This window comes from Uloborus diversus, chromosome 5 (genome assembly GCF_026930045.1).
Source record: "Uloborus diversus isolate 005 chromosome 5, Udiv.v.3.1, whole genome shotgun sequence".
Classification (NCBI taxonomy): Eukaryota; Metazoa; Arthropoda; class Arachnida; order Araneae; family Uloboridae; genus Uloborus; species Uloborus diversus.
Window position 1 is genome coordinate 118,516,424 of NC_072735.1, and position 22,258 is coordinate 118,538,681.

General features: G+C 35.5%; 1 protein-coding gene across 1 annotated transcript in view; it reads right to left on the reverse strand.

Moving 5' to 3' along the window:
* LOC129223095 (uncharacterized) overlaps window positions 1–22,258 on the reverse strand; it is a 61,173-nt gene that overhangs the window by 26,946 nt on the left and 11,969 nt on the right. The window contains 1 exon segment of the mRNA XM_054857662.1: window positions 15,549–15,742. Coding sequence (XP_054713637.1) covers window positions 15,549–15,742 — 194 coding nt within the window.

A 22,258-nucleotide genomic window follows, 5' to 3' on the forward strand; every position in this document is an offset into this window, starting at 1 on the left:
AAAACAAAGTTTATATATTTTTTAAAGTTTGGGGAAAACATTTATATCAGAATTTGTTGAACATTTGGTTCAAAGGAAAATCTGCTGCAATCTTTTGTTATAGTCTAGTAAATTTTCATCAAAAGCATCTGAACTCTTTTTTAATTGAACCTGCTTATACATGTGTGGTATTTATTGCTTAATGTTTTATTGATCCCATTGCACATTACTTTATTAATACAGCAGATATATCAGGACATTTTATGCATGTATGTTTTAAGAGAACATTTTATTTTCACTAAATTTGTCAATTCAGATACCAAAAAAAAGCATTATTTTCCTTTTTACTTTCTTACTTGATTATTATTAGATAGTATTGAAAATCCAAGTCGGGGTTTAGATAATCTTATGCATTTGGAGCAAGAAATAGATAATTACGATGCAAAACAATTAATTACACGTAGACAACATTTTATTATATTTGTTAAAATGTCTTTGAAACATATTTCATAAAAGAAAATTCTAACACAGTGTTAGTAGAAGTTAGTTTAAAAATGAACTTTCAAGATGTTTTTCGTGGTTCTTGAAGATTTTTGAAGTATAGAGTTGTACTCTTCTTGCACTCAACTCTTTAATTACAAAAATTTAAAAAAAGAAAATGAAATTTCCGTTTTAGTTATAAGGAAGATGATTTTGTATTCGATGTTTTTTCCACTTTATTTAAAATATCATTTATTGCTGCAGTTGAGGATATCCCTCATTTTCAAACTCTTCTTTGTTTCACTGTAAATACTAGTAAATTTTACTCCAAAAACAAGTAACTAAAATTAAAAATTAAAAAAAGTAAATTAATTTGAAGTTTGACATCTGGAATTCAAATTATGTTTTTCGCAATCACGTGACGTGCGTGCGAATGTAGGCGTGTGTGTCTGTCTGTGTGGGGGGGATATGTGTGTTTGTGTGTAGGTAGTATGTGTATGTGTGTGTAGGCATGTGTGTTTGTGTCTGTGTGCTGGCATAAGTGTGTGGGTAGTTGTGTGTATGAATGTGTGTGGGGGGGGGGTATGTGTATGTGGGCATATGTTTGTTTCTGTGTGCAGGCATTAATGTGTGGGTAGTTGTTTGTATGTGTGTGTGTATATTTTTGTGTGTGTACGTGTGGGTGTCTGTACACTGTAAAAACGATTCAGAAACATTCCTGGAAAATAATAGGCAACTGATGTGCCCAATTTCAGCCAGTAACATCTCTTGAAAGAACCAGGAACGTTTTCCGATAAAAGTCAGTAACCTTTCTGAAATTACCCTTGAAACTTTCTGAGTTATTGGAAAATCTCCCCTGTTCAAGCCAGTCAAACTCGGGAACCTTCTAGAAAAATTAAGTAGATTTAATGTTATTGACTAGAGCTTTCCTGATTTACCAAGAAAGCTCCGGAAGCATTAGAGCAACCATGGTCAACGCACGCGAAAATTGCAAGCAAGAACCAAGCATAGTCTTGCATGCAATTCCTGCTTCGCAAGACTGCAACTGTCCAGTGACTTTTTTTGTTCCCTTTGGGAACTTAATCCATCCGGACAGGTTTTACTCAAGCAAAAGCCGATACACTTGATAAACACTCTCAGTCGATCTTTAAACTGGTAGAAAAAAATAGTTTTCACACCAGTGGAAAGTCTGCCTTCGTGCATCTTAGTAGGGGAAAAAGGACAGTTCTGCGACAGCCGGCGCAGCCCGCAGCCAGCTGCGCCGTCCATCTCCCCGATTGCGCCTCCCACTCCCCCTCCGACCTTGGGGTTGACCTTGGGGTTGACCCTCCCCACGACCGGGGCCGCCGCGAGAACCCGTAGAAGGTGACGAGGGTTTTTCCCGCGTTTTAGATATTTTTCCCGCGTTTTCGGACTTAGAATATTTTGAACTTGTTGTCATGGTATCCACAAAGTTTTTACTTTTTGGATGGCAACACTTGTTTGAGTTTCGGTTTTGGAATGGCAACACTTGTTGTCATGACAACCAGAGTTTTTAGTTTTCGGTTGGCAACACTTGTTGCTATGTTTTAACTTATGCTATGTTTAACGTCGGTGGCGCCATCTATTGAGATATTTCCGGACTTTGAATATTTCTGCGAATTTAATTATTTTTATTTTTACAGAGTGTTGAAGTTGGGAATCGAACACACGATCTCCAAAAGGTCTTAGTAGCTGTCAGATTTAGACACGCGCAAACTGACCAAGCTACTAAGACCTGAGTGTAAGCACGTTAATTATCATCTCAATATAATTTTCACATGAGGTAAATGCACATGGCGCCATCTATTGAGACTTTGAAGATTTTCCGTGATTTTTTGGACTTGGAAATTTTTTTTTTTAAATCTTCGTTTTTAGGGAATGGCAAAATGTCGCAACTCGTTTTCGCCTACCCGCGATTTCGCTCGTGAAAGGTTATGGAGCTATTTTTCGCAAAATTAATTTTTTTGTTTTAAGTTGATGGTCGAAGTTTTGTTTTTAGGGAATGGCAATATGTCACAGTTGTTTGTATAGCTACATGTGTTACTTTTTGACATATCATCCAAAAAGTTACTACTTTTAGGATGGCAATATATATATTTTTTTTTATTTACAAAGATACTGGACTTAGTCGAATTTTCCTTGAGTTGGAACTTTAATTAGTGAAGTTTCATAAAAATAAATTTTAGTTTTAAGTTGATGGTCCCACCAAAACCAACCCGGTGTATTAAATCAATACACCCCATCAACTTTTTTTTTTTTTTTTAATTAGTCTGCCGATGCATAACAATTCACCTAATTTAGAATACGAATAAGTTACCAAAGAATTTGCCGAATAAAATAGGAACTTTGAAAATATTTTTCGCGATTTTATGGTTTTTGATTATTTTTTTTACGAATCAGTTTATTTTCATACATTTCAGAGTTTGATTATTATTATTATTTTTTTATCATTAAGGTCTTCGATTATTTTTAAGGTCTTTTGGTTATGTTTAAGATCTTTTATTCATTTTTCACGATTTTTTTTTTTATACTTAGTTTATTTTTTGACATTTCCAATCTTTAACTATTTTCTTACATTTTTAGTCTTTAACTATTTTCAATCAGTTCACATTTTGACACTAATTTTTTCACGATAAAGATTTTTTTTTTTTTCAAGAGTTTCATGTAATTTAACACTATTCATTTAATTAATTCAAATTTCTAGCTCAATATATGTACCATCGTCTCGTTCTAAGCATATTCCACAGCATTCTTCGAAAGAGCAAACATATTTTGCGTAATTTTCGAAATACGTTCATCGCGAACACATCAAATTTCCGAAATAAACATCTCCAAAGAATTTGTTATAATCAAATCAATACTTTCATAAGTGTGGAGTGTTAACGCTTCAACCAACGAATCGATGCTTTAATTGATCCATTATATAAAAAATTTTACAACACCTTGTCTTCTCATACACTTAAACGTACAATCTTCTCTTGCAGAGCGCAGGGCTAAATTTCAACCTTGCGAACTGATTCATATCCTTTAGATAATGGGAGGAGGGGTTTTGCCAATCAGTGAATCGCGCTTACACAGTCATAAGAGAACAAACTCATCTCCCCTCTCGTTGAAAAATCCTACCCCCTTATCTGCAGAGGTGTTTGCACTTCAATGAATTCGAACCATCTTGTTTTGGCAGATAAAGAAAGAAATAGAAAATTTTCTTCATTGAATTCTCTTTCGAAAACCACAAGTGGTCAAAGGGGAGGAAGATAAGAACTTCTCTCTCTCTCTCTCTCTCTCTTTCACACATACACACAATGGAAGGAAAACATTTTCTCAAATGATTTCATTCTAGCGTTTCTTCTAAGTCTTTAAATAATTTTATTCATATAATATTTTTTCTCAAACTATTATTTAAAAAACAAAATGTATAAAATAAATTGTCATAGTTGAAAATACATACAAATAAAAACAGAGAAATTGAACCAAATACATTAATTTTAACATACACATTACTAATAATAATGAAAGTACTTACAGATAGGTGTTTAGACTTTTAAAATATTTAAAATCAATTTCTTGTATCATACTATCATATATCCAAACCGATTGTGAAATTTTACTTGCAAGTTCATTTAAATTAACAGTTAGAAAAATATAATTTTCGCTGCATAGATATTTCGAATGAAAGTTTTGCGACATACACTCATGTTTCGATTGCGATTGATACAATATTTTACATCTCGCACAGCGATAGTTTTCGTTCAGACAATCATGCATACTGCTCAACATACGCTTATGAATTTTACTATGTTCGTTAATCACTTTTTTCGGTTTAAATTCATCACGATAAGCACGGATCATATCTTGTAAAATCGTTGAAAACATTATTTCGAGTAATTTTTCCATAATCATGCAAAAACTATTCACTAAGCACTTCGCAGATTCACTATGAAGTACGAATTTTTCATTGTTGAATATAACATTCGATTCAGAGATATCAACATGATACATTGTACATTGTCCTGCTACATTAAATACAATTATTTCATTGTATGCAACAAAACTGCAGTCTTTATACACAAGATTAAAACTGCACATTTTTCCCATGAAGTCGACGAAAGCGTGAGGTGAGAAATTAATTTTTTCCCATTACTGCAGTCTTCAATCATCATTACTATACTTCCATTTGGTTTAACCACAACATATAGAAAGGTTCCCAATTGTAAATCATAAGCTTTTATCTTTCTCTCAGCAAATCGTGGAAGGGTACCTTTTAGATTTGCATCAACCCGGTCATCGGAAGGAAGAATGGGAGTCAACCCCATGGGAGGTCTTTCGTTCATATTGAGAATCTGATGGGGTCCGTTTTCTTCGATCAAGCTTGTTGATGGTGCGGGGGGTTTCTCCAACGTTGGAAGTTCAATTTGTTCGGCAGGAGTACACTTCTCGTCCACAGCATTCACAATGTTTAATTCACAACTTTCAAAAACAGATTGAGATGCGGTGTATCGACTCGGAACTTTTTTTCGTAGAGGAGAGCTGTCCGATGCAATTACCGTTTCAGGATGATTGAAGAGAGGGAAATCATCCACATCTCGAATCGCAAAACGTTTTGAAATTGGACTTGTCATGATATTAGCCTCACTCAATGCGAACATCAAAATCGTCAATGTTCAATCCTAAGCGATTTAAAAAACTTTGCATGGCAACTTACAACGTGCAAATGAGGCAATTCTAATCAGGTCGACTCATACGAAAGGTTGAAGATCACATGATCGAATATAGATTAATCATCACACGCGTTGATAATGATTACCCTTCGGTCAGTGATGATTAAGCACCGGACGGACACAGTCTGAAAACACAGGATGGTGAATCAGCTGATTAAGCATTGATAAGATGTCATTGCTATGTCCCTTCCTCTGGGCACGTGAGGTCGATGATTAACTATCTTGTGATTATCAATCAGAGCGATTACAGCGCCACGACTGGAAGTGAGGTTGTTATCCTGATAAAATTTTCATTCTCGCTCAGATTTTTATGTGTGGTGTTCAGTTGCTCGGTGCTCTCTCCCTCTCTTCAAGAATGGATTACTTACTAAGTGCAAATGGTTTGAATGTTCTTGTTAAAGAACAATTCTACACTCGTGAAGTCGCCAACAACATATTCAATGAACTGCTGAAATTGCCGTTCCAGACTATCAATGTGATCGTCCATGGGAGACACTATACCCCAAAACGCAAAAGTTTCGCATTCGGAGATACTGGACTTGATTACCAATACTCTGGCACGTCGAACCCTGCACACGAATGGACTCCGGTGATGTTGCGAATAAAAGAAGATGTGGAAGCTGCGACTGGACAATCGTACAACTACGCGTTATTGAACTATTTTCCCGATGGGACCGCGGCATTGGGCTCGCATAAAGACGACGAGAAAAGCGTAAACCCCTCCAACGGTGTTGCCTGTGTGAGTCTGGGTGCGTCCAGAACGCTGACATTTGAAAGACGTGGATTTCAACCTCAAGAATTACTATGTCGCCATGGCAGTATGTACGTGATGTTACCACCTACCAATGAACTATTTACGCATGGAATTAAACCTGACAGAACTGTGACTTTACCGAGGATTAGCATTACATTTCGAAACATCATGAGTGACGCAAACCCACCTACAGCGAAACGAATGAGAATGGCACTGGATGATGATGCCTCCCTCTTTAACCAGCCTGAAATTTCGACAAGCATCATGTCTCAAGAAAGTGATACATCAATGAACTTTGCTTCGCCTCATGCCTCAGTGGATCCCTCCCCCGTCGTTTCTCCACTTAGTGAAGGAGAAAACCCTACACTCCCTCGGGACGATTGGTTGGAAAAGTTCCTTTCGAGCTCCCTTCAACGTTTTGAAGAGAAAAAGAACAACATTAGAAGTTTACCGACAGATTTGAACATCAGTGTATGCCTACGACAAAATGGAAAAATCGTAATTCAGTTAGAAAATACTGTTTCGGGTGCCGAAGTGAATTTTCAACCACCGAGTTGGCTGCATTTTTTAACAAAAATGTGGGACTTTAATTCCCACTACGCGAGTAGTAACTTTGTCGTTGGAACGGATGCTATTGTTATTACCAGAGAAAAGCAGTGCGAAGTGCATCAGTTAGAAGAAGTCGACGGTAAAATGTGTATACAAAAACCTCCCATTTTATTACGAGAAGACGTTAGAAAAATTTTGAAAGAAGAAGATGATGGTATTCTAGGAGAGATCCTCCGTGCAATTTTCACCATATTTCGTGAAATGCTCCGTGTTGAACGAAAAAATATTCAAGCTCCAACGATTGATGAAGTTGTAGCGCCTGAACTTGCGCACGATTGCTTCATTGAAGAAATGCGGCGAACTGTATTAAAAAACTTTGAATGTGCCGGCTGTAAGGTAGAACATCCCTCACAAAGAAGACATGAATGTATGTCGTTAACATCCAAGGACAAATACACTCTATTATGTGAAAATGAAAATATTTTCACTACTATGAACTTTGTCGAACTTTGCGATAGCATTTCCGAAAAAATATGTTTAAGTGAGACTCAAATTGCAATGTTTACAGTGGATTATTTGAAGGAGCGAACGGCTGATCTGTAAGTAGTTTTTGTATATACTATTTTTATTTGTTCAATAAATGTATTATTCCATTTAACTGCTTTTATTGTTTTCATTTGCATGTAGCGAAAATAATAACGAGACAGAATTAATGAACTAAAATATTTTATTGATACATAGTATCCCATACAAAATCGGGCTGTCTTTTCGCCCTTTTCTTTCTGGGTGTATCGAGAGACGAAGGTACATTGACAGCTTTAGGTACAAAAGTTGGAGTCACATCTGTTAAATACTTATTTTTCACAAAATGTTTGGGTACATTTATTTCATTTAACGTGTGTAAAAATTCATCTTTCCATGGTACATGAATATTTTTTCGATTGCTGAAAATTAAATTCATCAGATCCGCAATATTACTATTCGGAATGTTTTGTTTTTTATAAATAATTTGTCCTTTTTCATTCCATGATAAAAGATCGGAATGTTTCTTCAGGAGATCCAACAGATTTCTTGCTTGATGCAGGTAATTCTTTGCAACACTTTTCAGTATCGTAGATTCATAATTTTCAGTTTTTGTTATTTTTCTTTCTTCTTCTTCTTCTTCTTTTTCAATAACTTTATTTTCTTGAGGTTGGGTCCATCTTGGGTTGAATTCTGTCATGTTCAACTTCCTTTGTAGCAATTCTGTATATTTCAATAACTTTTCATGATCCGCTAACTTGCTCTGTAAAATCTTTAACATTTCACGATCCAATTCACTCAACTGATTGGAAGTGACTGTATGTTTCAGAAATATTTCCTCGGGAACCAAGGAATATTTCTTAGCGTGTTCCATTTCCGAGTATAGTTGATAGCACGCTTACAGCTGCAGGAATGAGAAAATTCAAAAATCCACCTTTTTGAACAACCAGCTTCCGCTTTTTCGACAAAGCTAATTTACGATTTGCTAATTTGCGCAAAGTTGTCTTGTGCTTTGACAAGTTCTTCTTTTGATGTTTTGATAGAGGAATATTTCCTTTCAATGTGTTGTGACAGCACTCACAAATTGCCTTGATACATTTCACATCAATCTTTTTTAATAACTCTTTTTGAAGTTTTGCTGGACAAATCTGCAGAAGATGTAGCTCGCTCAGCTGTTGCTTGGTAATTGTCATGATGACAAATGAATGTTATTATTTATATCCTTTCACTTTATACTATTTTTCTCTGATATATGTACTGTGTTTGATTGGGTAAAATATTTGTGCGCAGACGCATTTCCTCGGGTGTTTCATTTTTCAAATCGATTAACAGATATGAAAATTTCTCCTTCGTCGCATCCTCATACACTTCTTGAAAAAATTTTAAATGTCTGGGAAAAATCTGTTTTCCTAAATGAGTCACTTGACTCAAATCTCTCCTATTTTTGAAAAGAAGAATATAATGTGCGTTTAAAGTAATTTCACGCATTTCTTTTCCTTTGTGGAAAAAGTTTTGTGTGATGAAAATTACAGATATATTCATATGATGACTTCCACGCGTGAACAATTTAGTCATGACTTCATTTTTACCGCAAGAATGCATTAAATCATCAATTATGTAAACCGTATAATTCCCCAAATACTCTCGATAATTTGAAGGAAATCCTTCCACAAACGTCACATCGGGGATCGTATCATATAATTCTTGATAGATCCCGTAGAACCATACAATTTTGTCGGGGACAATTGAAAACATCTCACGTTTATGTTTGATGAGATCGGCAACGAAAAATGACTTTCCCGAAGAAGTTGGTCCGGCTGCGACCATCGTAAAAGGAACCTCCAACTTTGGAAACTCCATGGCGAATGAGAGACAGACAAAGAAAATATTCGTTTAAATATATTTATTGATTAAAATTCGGAAATATATGAAAACGTTTCGCAATAAAATTGTATACAATCTTATCATTACAAACATGTGAATCTATAAAAGAAGACAATATATTTTTCAATGAATGACCGCGACATTTTGAATACAAATAATAAATACAATATTGACCACATACTGCCGTGACATTACTTTGCAATGTCATGGGATTAAAGTTTACATTTGAAAATCGTGATACAAAATCATCAATGTGTCCTTTGAAAAAAGAAGGCGGATTCCCATAAGAATCAAAAAATTCCAATTGTTTTCCGTCTACATAAAAAGCCACCCAATGGCTTCCGGCTTCCGTTGAAGTATCCACGTTTGCAATAAAACAAGAGGGCGTCGTATCGATGACAATGTCCGCCAGATGATCACTGGGAAACACACCCAGAAAATATTTTTTGGTAATTGAGTCACTTTGAAGAATATTCTGTATTTGATTTGAATCCATTTTAATTTGCAAAATCACACAACACGTGACGAGATTTTGTAATTTCAATCACGTTTTGAAATTCGGCATAGATCAATAATGATAGCGTTTCTTCGATGGCAGTGCTAAATTTAATTTCAACTCTCAAATTTCCTTGATGTTGTAAATTTAAATGAGGACCGTTGCATAGGTCTGCTGTGAGATCAAAATTGTAAAGTGTCGTTCCGCGTGCGAATTGTTCACGAGACAAATAGATACCCTTATCACTATTGAATCCATCAAACAAACTGTGATAGGCACGAATGTAATTATTATTTTTAAAATCCAATTCCATAGGTTTACTTGGTACGGGTTGACCATCAACGTAAATAGAGATGAAATTTACATCGTGGTGTGAAAATAAGAAAGGGTTCTTTGAATATTGTCCGTTCATAGCCGCATTTTCAATGCATGCGATCACTACTCTTTTCGGCATCGCACCTAGAAATACATTATCTTGCATGAAGGAAAAACTTCCTTTCGAAATAGAATAAGTTTTACATAAAACTCTGTCGATGGGATACTTGGCAGAACTTTTTTCTAAAGCTTTCGCATGACCGAGTGAAACTCCAGGACTCACTTGAACTTTTCGTATAAATAATGACGCATGTTCCAATACCACTTTGTATGCAGCATCCACTTTTGACGATAGAAGACAAAACGCTGCATTGCTTCGAGTCATTTTAATTTTAATATCGACTAAATTTAACATGAGTCGATTCTGTTGGAATATGTCACAGTGTAATTGTCCGATCATATCAAATGTTTTACTGTGTTTACTGAGCTCATATCTTGATTTCAATCCGGGTCCAGCATTCACAGCATTGGGGTCGATTTCTTCAGGATCTTCGTCTTTGTAAAACAGCTCGCAGGTAAGTTGACTTTTCTTGGCATCTTCTCCATAATTTAGCAGAGTTTCAATGTATGCACGATATGGATAAGTGTTGCTTGCAGATGAAATATTTCGTTCATTCAAACTGATGTCGATTTGTGAGAACAGAGAATGGAGAAATAAGTTGGTTGGCACTACAACTTCTTCGACTTCTGATCCATCGGGCTTGGAGGTTTTCGGTGATATGGGGGATCCATCCGCTTTGACGATTTTCGCTTTCACGTAAATGTAGGATGCGTTGAGATCTGTATATTCCACACCGCTTCCAGATATTGAAAATTCGAGAGGTGATCCGTCTCGAATGCTTGCAATGGGGTGATATTCGACAAATTGTCCTTTTTCAATAGCAGCTTGAGTGGGAGGCAGTGTGAATAAGTCCAGTTCTGATTTCACACACACTGGAGAATCGCGATGAATGAGAGAAGACATTTTTTTAAGAGAAAATATCGTGATGTGTTTTCACTCTCTTGGTTTTACGAACACTGACTTGTTTCTTGGGAAGTTTGCGCTTTTTATTCCTTCTGCCGGACCCGATCATGGTCTTTAATTTAACTGCAGCTTTATCCGTTAAGTTTTTGCCGGCTTCCTTCAAACGTCGTTTAGCGGCCACTTTGAGATTTTCACCACGTGAGACATCGTTGAATACATCAACACCACTGTTCAAAATTTGTTTACCGACCGCTTTGGCACCCGACTTGAAAAGTGGGACTGCAGCCCTGAAGAAAGATTTAAAGAGTCCTCCGAAACCATAGCCTCTTTGATAGGGTGCACCTTGATAATAATTAAGACCATTTCCAGATTGATGGGTGTAGTAATCCTCAAAGGATTTTTGGCAGCATTGATATGGAATATACATCATGAGAGGAATTTCTGACGAAAGTGAAGTTTCACGTACGACCTTCCACGCTCGAATGGCACTAACATTCCTGTGTTGGTTCTTATAACGATTTCGATAGTGTCAATAATTTTTCGACTCACGGGCAAATAGTGAGGTCTTTCATATTCCACGCTGACCATTTCTCCGTCGGAACCGCTAACTTTAATTGTTCGCAGGAGCGGAGCATACACATCGCCTATGATTTGAGGTTCGATAATATCTGTATAAACCATTAGCACTCTGAAATGTGCATTAGGATCTGCAATCTGCGGGCTGAACACGGTCTGTTCAACATTTTTGTCGCTATCGCCCCCTATAACCATTGGGGGAAATCCTAACATCTGCGATAATCCTTCATGAAAGACAACGCGTGCATTGTTTTTCACTTTAACACGAACGCGTTTCGTGACGTGATTGTAATTGAAGGAAATCTTATTATCATGATCGGGTATGTTGATTGCCTTCAAAATGTCGGATACATTTTCGTAACATCCGGGTGGAATATTTCTTCCTAATTCTTTTCCATCACCTAGATCGAATCCAATTAAATTATTCTCTCGATTCACATTATACCAAGTATGCGGGTAAATGACTTCCACCAATGCACAATCCCAATGTCCAGTCAGTTCAATTGGGGTCGGTAGACGTGTAATAAAATGGGATATTTTATTATCTGGGAAATAGTTTAATGAGCTGTCGCTGGGCAAAGTCACATAGAACGAGCCCATCTTGCAGAGTGAGCAAATGATATCGTGTCTCAAGTATTTATAGGTTGGATAAATGTGAGGCCGGAATCCATTGGTTAAATTTTTCCGGATAACCACGAAACTTGACAAAATATTCAGTTTTGCTTTCCTTTTTTCTCTTTCGTAATATTTTTTCGACAGTATAATCTTCTTTCAGTTTGACTTTTTGTAATTCTTGAGGATAAAAAGTTCCTTGGATGGGTTCACCCATTAAATCTTTCACACGGTACACGGGAATAGTTCTTTTGACACATTCGGTGACGATGAATAATTCCTCTGTCCAATTTGTTTCGTATCCTTTTTCAAAAGTGAGTTTTTGTTTAGAAATACGAACGACATCACCCACGTTGTAAACACATGGTTTCCTTTCCGCATCTTGATTATCTCCGTAGATCGCGAAATACACTTGTCCTTCATTATTCGCATTCACTTCAACAGGTGCCCTCTTGATGGTGGAATGGTAAGTAGTATTATAACTCTTTATCAAATCGTCTAACACATCAATATAGTTGTAAGTATTTTGACTTGTGAAATATTTCCACATTTTAGTTTTCAAAGTACGATTGAATCTTTCCACTACTGAAGCCTTCGTTGCATTAAAAGTTGTGAAGAACTTGACTTGATTGTCTCGTAGAAACTTTTGAAACAGTGCATTTTTAAATTCACCACCTTGATCCGTTTGGAGTAACTTGGGTTTTCTCTCTGCAAAAATGGATTTGAAGGCGTCGACAATCTCTCGACCTTGTTTCGTTTTTAAAGGCTTTGCCCATCCATATTTTGAAAAAATATCGATACATGTTAATATATATCGATAACCACGATTATGTTTCTGTAAACTTCCTAAATCGGCGAGATCTGCCTGCCATTGGAAATCTTTATGATGAACGAATACGCGATTCGTCGGGAATTTCTTTCTCACAGGTTTGTGTAGAGTGTACGCATCGACTCCCGCTAGATAATTCTGAATGGCTTTCTTGCTTTCTTCTCCTTCCAAAGCACGAAATAATGCATTGACACCGCCAAAACTTGCTTCTTGAGCCGGTTCCAGGTAAGCCTTCTTCATTGCAGCAGGAAAAATGATTATTCGACACGTTGAAATGAATCATCCTCGGAATGTAATGAGTGAATTAGAGGTATCATTTGGTTTAAGTAGAAAATCAACGGCAAAATCCGATTTCCCAGTTAGAATATAAATGATTCCCATGACGCAACATAAACTCAGATAAAGGACCGTAATCCATACAACCTCTTCTCTAGGATGCATGTTTAAGAATAAAATAGAAATACATGTGCTATCATCCTTTATACGCTTTTATATCGATTAATACATGCTTGAAAAAGTACACAAAAGCCTCAATAGATGGCGCCATGTGCATTTACCTCATGTGAAAATTATATTGAGATGATAATTAACGTGCTTACACTCAGGTCTTAGTAGCTTGGTCAGTTTGCGCGTGTCTAAATCTGACAGCTACTAAGACCTTTTGGAGATCGTGTGTTCGATTCCCAACTTCAACACTCTGTAAAAATAAAAATAATTAAATTCGCAGAAATATTCAAAGTCCGGAAATATCTCAATAGATGGCGCCACCGACGTTAAACATAGCATAAGTTAAAACATAGCAACAAGTGTTGCCAACCGAAAACTAAAAACTCTGGTTGTCATGACAACAAGTGTTGCCATTCCAAAACCGAAACTCAAACAAGTGTTGCCATCCAAAAAGTAAAAACTTTGTGGATACCATGACAACAAGTTCAAAATATTCTAAGTCCGAAAACGCGGGAAAAATATCTAAAACGCGGGAAAAACCCTCGTCACCTTCTACGGGTTCTCGCGGCGGCCCCGGTCGTGGGGAGGGTCAACCCCAAGGTCAACCCCAAGGTCGGAGGGGGAGTGGGAGGCGCAATCGGGGAGATGGACGGCGCAGCTGGCTGCGGGCTGCGCCGGCTGTCGCAGAACTGTCCTTTTTCCCCTACTCATCTTTTAGCAATTCAGGAAACTTTTTAGCGAAGATACTGGATTTCATGGGGAAATAGGTCAAAACCTCTGAAATCCCGGAACGTTCCACGGAAATAACCAGTAAAGTTTCGGAATTTTTTTACAGTGTATGTATGCGTGTGTGTATGTGTTTGTATGCGTGTATATGTTTGTGTATGTGTGTGTAGGTGTATGTGTGGTTATGTGTTTGTGTGTGTGTGCGCATATGTGTAGTTGTGTATGTATGCGCGTGTGTGTAGGACATGTCCTACAATGGATGCAACCTGGAGACGACTTTCGTTATAGGAGCAGCATCGTGAGGAGCCCGTCCACAGTGATGGTGCGAAGGGTGGCGGTGGAAAAAATCAAAAGACGCCAAAAACAGTCAAGTGAGAACAATAAGCAATCGTGATTGCTCAAAAAAAAAAAAAAAAAAACCGAGTCGCAAGTGTAAAATCAAGAGGGAAAATTGAAAATTCTTTTAAAAGCCTTATACTCTTAAAACTCAATTTCAAGTATTTTATTTTTTAACAAATAGAAACTGGCAACAGATAGAAATTTTATATCATTACTTTTAACTTCCTTGTCGGCCAACAATGAATTCGGTTACCAATCGCATGAATAAAGGCTTAGCCGTATTTAAAACCTGCTTTAAAGCGTTATAATTCAAATTCTACTTAAATGAAAGTTCCAAACACATTCTATCAAACGCAGAAAAAATTCTGTTTATTTTGGCACGCAATTTAAATTTTTTTTTAAATATACTTTCATGCAAAATCGCAAAAAACCTTTTAGAGGTTTTTAATTAATATCTTCGTTAATTAATGTCATCCGAAGACTCAACCTAGATAAGAACACTCTCGATCAACTCTCCTTTCGAACATTTTTTTTTTCAAAATCGGTCCATCCATTTGGCGCTAGAGTGCCACAGACAAGACACGTCAAACTTATAACAACCTTCTTTTGTGGATCGGAGGTTAATAAATAACTAAAAAGTAAGACATGCTCTTTAGTGTACAACGTAAAATTTAGACCATGTTATTTTTTTCTCATTTTGTCCCCGTGTACACAACGCCCCCCCCCCCCTTAAAGCTACATGCAATATACTGGACAGTTTGGTCATCACATCCTGAGACTGCATTTTCGTTCTTATTAGAACTTCATTAATAGTAATTAACCGAGCAGGAGGCAGATGTAATCTCATAGAAGCTGAGAGAACAACAAACTGGTAGCTAAAGTGAATTTATCTCACCAACGAGTGTCCGCAGCATGGTGCACGTGAACTGAAGGCAAAACTTGAGTATATACCAGTATTGAGATTTATCAAATTTACAGAAAAATGGATAAACGATAAAGTATAGGATTTACGCCAATTTGTATTGCGTCTCTTTCGGATAGTAATGCATTAAATAGCTCAATTTCGATTATAAGAAGGATTTACCACATTGCTTTAGAAATATTTTTAATTATTGTGTTTGTACTGTTTAATGCATGAACCTTACTAAAAAATAATTACATTTCAATATAAAGTAGTAAAAAATAGTTTGAAAAAAAAAAAAAAAAAACGGTAAAAAACAAACTTTTAAAAATAACTTCTCGTATTCGCTCGAGACTTACCTAATACGAGTACTTACCAGTAAATACATTATTCTGTATCTTCTTGTTCCTATTTTCATACATCAGTTTTAGATACTCATCAACTAAGTCTTTTGGATTGTTGACATCAAATGATTTTATATGTTCAGCTATGATCTTTTTTGTAATATTATCTACGATTTCCTTCTGCTTTTTCAATTTCCACATGCTGGGCCGCAGCAATAAATTTAAGCTAAAATTAATTAGAAATAAACTATATTAAAGAAAATATGAATAATACTAATATTATACATTCAAAACTGTTTTTGTTCGGTGAACAGGGACTCCAGAAGTAAAAACCCGTTCGTTTTATAACGAATTTCGCCCGTTTTAAAAAGAATTTCGTCAATTAACTACCAATCTGATTGAAATTTTCAAAGACCGCACACACACACAAAAAAAAAAAAAAAAAAAAAGGTTTAAGTGTATAACAAAGCAAAAATTGTAGTCATTAGTCAGCTAGTTCTAATTTTGCCTTGGCTGTGTCCAGGTCCATATTAAGGCATCTACACAGACCTAGGACACCAAAGTTGGGAGCGCGCCAAATCTGTTTCTTAAGTTTTTAAAAATGAAGTAATTTCATACCGTACTTTAATAAGATGCGAATATTAAATAAAAATATAAAAATGAACTTTTTTCTCGAATTCCAAATATTTTATTACTTTATTATATTGTATAAGTAGCAGAGGGAGGGGAGGGAGGGCACCAAATACAGTTCTTGCCTAGTGTTTTCAAAAATCATAGTCGAGCCCTGACTGTGACTGTTTATTTGTTCTGTTTAAGTCTGTTGTCTACGTGCTATTTGAAGTATGGTTTTTGTCTTAGTGTTTTATCATGATTGGATGTAAATACGTGTCTACCGTTGTGCTTACGGTGTTTCAAGATACTATTTACATCAATTGTTAGTTATTTGTAAATACTGTAAATAAATGTACTTGTTTTGTAAGACTGAGTCTTGTATTTTTCGAGGGAATTCGACCAATGGAAGTAAAGTTGGATTTGTAAAATCTTTTCTTCTTCTTTAACAGCGGGACAGACCAGGGTGGGTCATGGCTTTCCGCAATGTCAAGGTTGCCCTCTTCTTGGAGAGATTTTTCCAGTCTTTAATTTTCAGTATCTTCAGGTTTGCTGCGGGATAATCAACTCACCAAGGTTCTTGGTCTTCCTCTTTTTAGCCTACTTTCCCAGTAAAAGTCAGAGGAAGAAGAAAAAAGCATGAAAGAAGGCTTAAAAATGTCGCGAAAAAAAAAAAAAAAATCAAAAATAAATAAAATAGTTTAATAAATATCGAAAAATTAAAAATTGAAAGTAGGGTATTGAGATGGGGAAAAATGTCTGTCGGTTTGTCGGTCTGTCTGTCCCCCCCCCCTAATAACTTTTGAATGAATAGTCCGATTCGAACAAACTTTTTTTTGTTCGAAAGATCTCGGCGAGAACACCTCATTCCCATATTTTACTTTTTGATTTGAACTATTTTTTGTTCAATTTTGAACAGTTCAAAAAAACTTAACATTAGCGCCTACGGGGAAACTGAAAGTCAATGTAGATTCCGTACTTGAAGGCGGATTTATTTCGAACAAAATTTTGTTGGAAATAGCTCTTGACGCCAAACTCCAGACTCAGACTCCGATAATTTAGAGGCACCTGACTCCGACTCCAGTGCCCGACAATTAATTGGACTCCGACTTCGTAGCTTTGGCAAAAATTTATACACGGAGGACAAATGACTGACTCCGATTCTTGGATATTCGTCTCCGACTCCTTTATCCCGAAATGAGATCGACTCCGACTCCGACTCCACAGCTATGGTTTTAACTGTGAAATAATTGTTGTTGATATGATTTGTTTTTATTTTCATGCTAAAGTTTTAATTTAGGTATTCAGTTTTCGGCGAATAAACTCGAAGTCATTTATGTTTCTACATAACGATTTGCGCAGACGATTTTTTTTGTTTTGTTTTTTTGACAATGAAAAGTTATTCTTTGAGTTAACATTTTATTGTTTTTATTTATTTTGGTAAGTGCATTAATTCATTTAAAAAATTTTTTTTGGCAATAGGGGAAAAAAGAAACGATTTTTTTTTTTGATATGATGTATTTATTTTAATAAGCTTATTAATTTTAATTATTATTTTTTCGTTTTGAAAGCTGTTAAAGAATTTTTTTAAGGGAAAAAAGTGTATTAGCTGCTTTGTTTAAAAGGTGCTGCTTTTTGAGCAATCACGATTGCTTATTGCTTTCATTTGACTGTTTTTGATGTCCTATCATTTTATTTTCCCACCGCCACCCTCCGCACCATCACCGTGGACCGGCTGCTTCCTCACGATGCTGCTCCTATAGCGAAAGCCGTCTCCAGGTTGCATCCATGTCCTACACACACGCGCATACATGCACAACTACACACACACACGCGCACATACACACACACACAAACACATACACACACAAATACATACACACACAAATACATACACACACATACACACAACTACCCACACATTCATGCCTAGACACAGACACAAACACATATGCCTACATAACATACGCATACATACACACAACTACCCACACATTCCTGCCTGCACACAGACACAAACACATATGCCTACACACACATACACATACCCCCCCCCCCCACACACATACACATACCCCCACACACACATACACATACCCCCCACACACATTCATACACACAACTACCCACACACTTATGCCAGCACACAGACACAAACACACATACACATAACCCGTACACACAAACAGCCCCCCCCGCCACACACACACAAACACACATGCCTACATACACACACTCGTGATTGCGAAAAACATAATTTGAATTCAAGATGTCAAAATTCAAATTATTTTTTTTCTCTTTTTTTTACGCATCTAATTTTTTTAGATGTGTGAGGAATACTTTATTCCTAGAAATTAGCAAAAATATGTTTGAAACAATTTGCGATTTTAGCTATTTTTGAGAATATTGATCAGGTAGTAGAAAGTAGTATGGTTATACGGGAAAGTAGGCTCGTATAGTTCTAGACGGAACTTCTTGTTTAAGTTCCCGATGGTTTGGCTTCAAAGATCCTTTTGTTGGTATCGGTCATCGTTCATTCTAATCATGTGTCTTGCCCATTTCAATATTCGAATAGGAATAAATTTTATGATGCCTGGTGCTTTGTTACGTTTTAAAATTTCGGAATTTGTCCTTCTCCAGACGTCATCGCATTTTAAGTCTCCTAAAGTGCTGTGAAGTATTTTTTATTTTCTCAAAAACAGTCAGAGTATTTTATCATATTTGGTAGCAAATACATGTTTACAATTGTGCTTACAGTTTTTTATGACATTTGCACTACTTGCTGGATATTTTAATAACTGTGTTATTTGTAAATATTGTAAATGAGTTAGCTTGTTTTTATAGGACTGAGTCCTGTATTTTTCAAGGACACTTGAAGTAAAGGTGGACTTGTAGCAACTTTCTACCGATATTCTCGAAACAATATCAGTTTTCTTACAAATGTTAAAAAAGATATATTTAAAATTCCTGCTCGCAGGACATTCTTTTTCTGGGCGTTTTTTTTTTTTTTTTGCATTACATAATATTAATCTAAACATAGTTAACTTAGCACCGATTGAGTACAGGTAAAAATGCTGCGTTTTTTAGCCAGAATTCGCAATGAAAATTGCATATCAGTGTTTTAAAATTGCACGGAACACCTCTTCTATAGAAAATACCAAGTTTAGGTGAAATTTTTATAACAAAGGATGTGAAACCAATCTAGGTAAGTGTATTTACTACATGTAGACGCAAAGACAATTTGCAAGCGAAAACAACCTTCAGAAAATGCACAATAACATTTTTAATTCTGGCAGATTAAGTCCTACAGAAGATGAAAAAATACATAAAAAGCATGAACGATAACTTCTTCATGTTCTGCTCTTTCCTCTCTGGTGGCTGCAATATCTGTAACAATGAAATTGCTTCCAGAAATGGGATCAGCAAAAGTTTGTAATGCGCGAAGTTCAAATATTTTTTATACGTTAAATATTATTGCTGTGGAGATTTGCTCTTTTATCCACTTCTATACTTTTTATAAGAAGTAATACTGAAAGTTTATTCATTAGCTTTAAGATTAATATCTCTTTTTGTATCTGCACCTCATTGGTTTTTAAGATTAGTAGCTGTATCGCAGCAAGCGTCCTGCCCATGTACTGCTGAATTATGTGATAATTATATTTTGGAGTGGGAGAAAATGGGAGCCTTATATTTGATACACATTTAACATTTTTACTTTTATAATTTTTGCGTCTAATGTTACGCGTTAAAATAAAACTTTATGTAGGGGCACAATTACGCAGTGCCTTTGTTCCAAAACGAGCTATAACTGGAGAACCAACAGTCAAAACAGATTGATGTTGCTGCCTAGAAAATATTTTCGCAAGTTTTTGAGCATCAATCGAGCTTCGGCCTAGCATGCGGAAAGGATAATCTGTTTTTTTTTTTTACCAAGTTGAGTAAATTTTGTGTTGAACGTTTTAAAGCTCATTGTGAATAAATAATATTAAAAAATAAACAAACATGTAAAAATTAGCGGAATTTTATCCTTTTTTCAGATTTGTAGTTGTACGAACAGAAGTGTTATTAATTTTTCTCGCACGTGAAAAGTAATTCCAAACTTGGCGACGGGGGTTTACGCATTAACATTGGGGCAAATTTACGCACTTCCTTACTGTGTCAAACCTTTAATATTTTCAGAATATTAAGTTTTGAAAATTACCATTCATTTTTAATTGAGTAATAGATTCGTATCTTATAGCTTACAATCATAGTGTTGTCATCATGCCTGTTCATTTTAACTTTATACGCTATTCAGCCTGTAATACATTTTCTTTATTTTACAGACGGTAAGACATTACGCTCAAAACACTAACAAAACAACGTTAGATGTCAAAATAATGAAAAGGATTATCGAGAATCCAAGTATTTCTCTCAGTAGGCCTTCCACTTCGTCACATATTGACTACCCAAACGGAGACCATTTGAAAAGGTAGGACCAAAGCTTAGGCACCAGGAAAGGAAAAAAAAAGAGGATGCTCGCAATCCTAACTGATACTCCGATTAAGGAAGCCCTCAGACGAGCAGTTAGAAGCTACAAAGAAAAAAAACATAATAGGCAGAACAAAATAAAAGGGCAGTTCTCATAAGGTGGGAACAAAAAAGTTAACTTTGAGCAATTTCAAAAATTTTCGAATTTGATATCAATTTTGCTTTTATTCTATAGTATGCATACCTAGAACACAATATATGAACATGAAAAGACAGCAGGTATTTGTAAAAATTGTTAATTAGCAAATTAAATTAGCAATCTGTAGGTAACACATTTTGGACATTGTTGTCCTGTAGGTAACGGATTTTGGACATCATCATAATGTAAGTTTCACCATTTTTGACAACTGTTAATCTGATTTTTAACTTTTCCAATGAAAATTTTTGAATTTTGCAATTTAATGATAAAGAGGATATTAATGAAGTACTTGAATGGCTATACATACTGCTCTTTACATATAATAAAGTTTTGGAATGATTTTGAAGAAGTTGATGAAAGGTAGAAAAAAGCTTCATGGAAATAATTATACAAACTTGTAGTTTGATTTATTGGGACAAATAAGGAATAAAAATAGAGACAAATAAATACGACATATATATTTGTAAAGGAAAATTAAACAAAATATGCTTTAAGAAAGAATGTAAAAAGTGACATCAGTTTTAATAATGGATATTTTTTCCAATGTCATAAGAATTAAACGATGTCTAAAAAAAAAATTATTGAAAAAAGAAATTCGTATTTCTATTTGGAGATCGTTAAATTATGTTTAAAAGAAAGAAGAGAAAAAAAATTCTAAACTAATAAAAGCGGCGGGGGGGGGGGGGGAATGCTAGCGCAGGAGATAAAGGCGCCAAAACTGGTGCAGCTGACGATTAACTACATCTGTCAAACTGGAATACTGTGTTGTCGCCAACGGAGGTTTACTTGGCGATTTTCGCGCAAAATGGCTTTCGTTCGATCATAACCAGCCATGTTTCTACTGTAATTTATGTATTGTTCAATGTGTAACGTATTAATTATGCAAAATACCAATCGATTAAAGAAGATAACATCATAATAATCTTTTTTATTGATGTTAGAAGACAGTGGATTATAAAAAAATTATAAATAAACGGACAGAATTATCGGCGTCAAGATCGTAACGCCATTTGGACATCTCACATGTATGTTTAAGAAAAATTATTTTTCTTCTAAGATACTGCATAAAAGCTTCTGAAAACACTTTTAAACAATTAAAAACTGATTCTGAGGATCGATAATTACCTTTAAAACGAAAACATCATATACTTAATTCTCAAATAATAGCATTGTAAAGATCGTAACTTTTGGACCTGCATCAAATTTCAAATTTACTTTTTTCTGAAATCGTTTACAAAGTAAATAATCTGTCTTTACTTTTGTTATTTGTGTAAAATATTAACAAAAAATTATTCAGTGTAAGATTCATGCCTTTATTTTTTTTTTTTTTTTTGAAACGTATGGAAATAATTAAAAAAAATTTTTTTAATGGTACATTTGCTCAGTTAACGTTTTGGTATGTCCAAAATTGTGCCATTTAGCAAAGAAAATATTTTTAAAGGGCATTTGAAGAGCTTTTTTTCC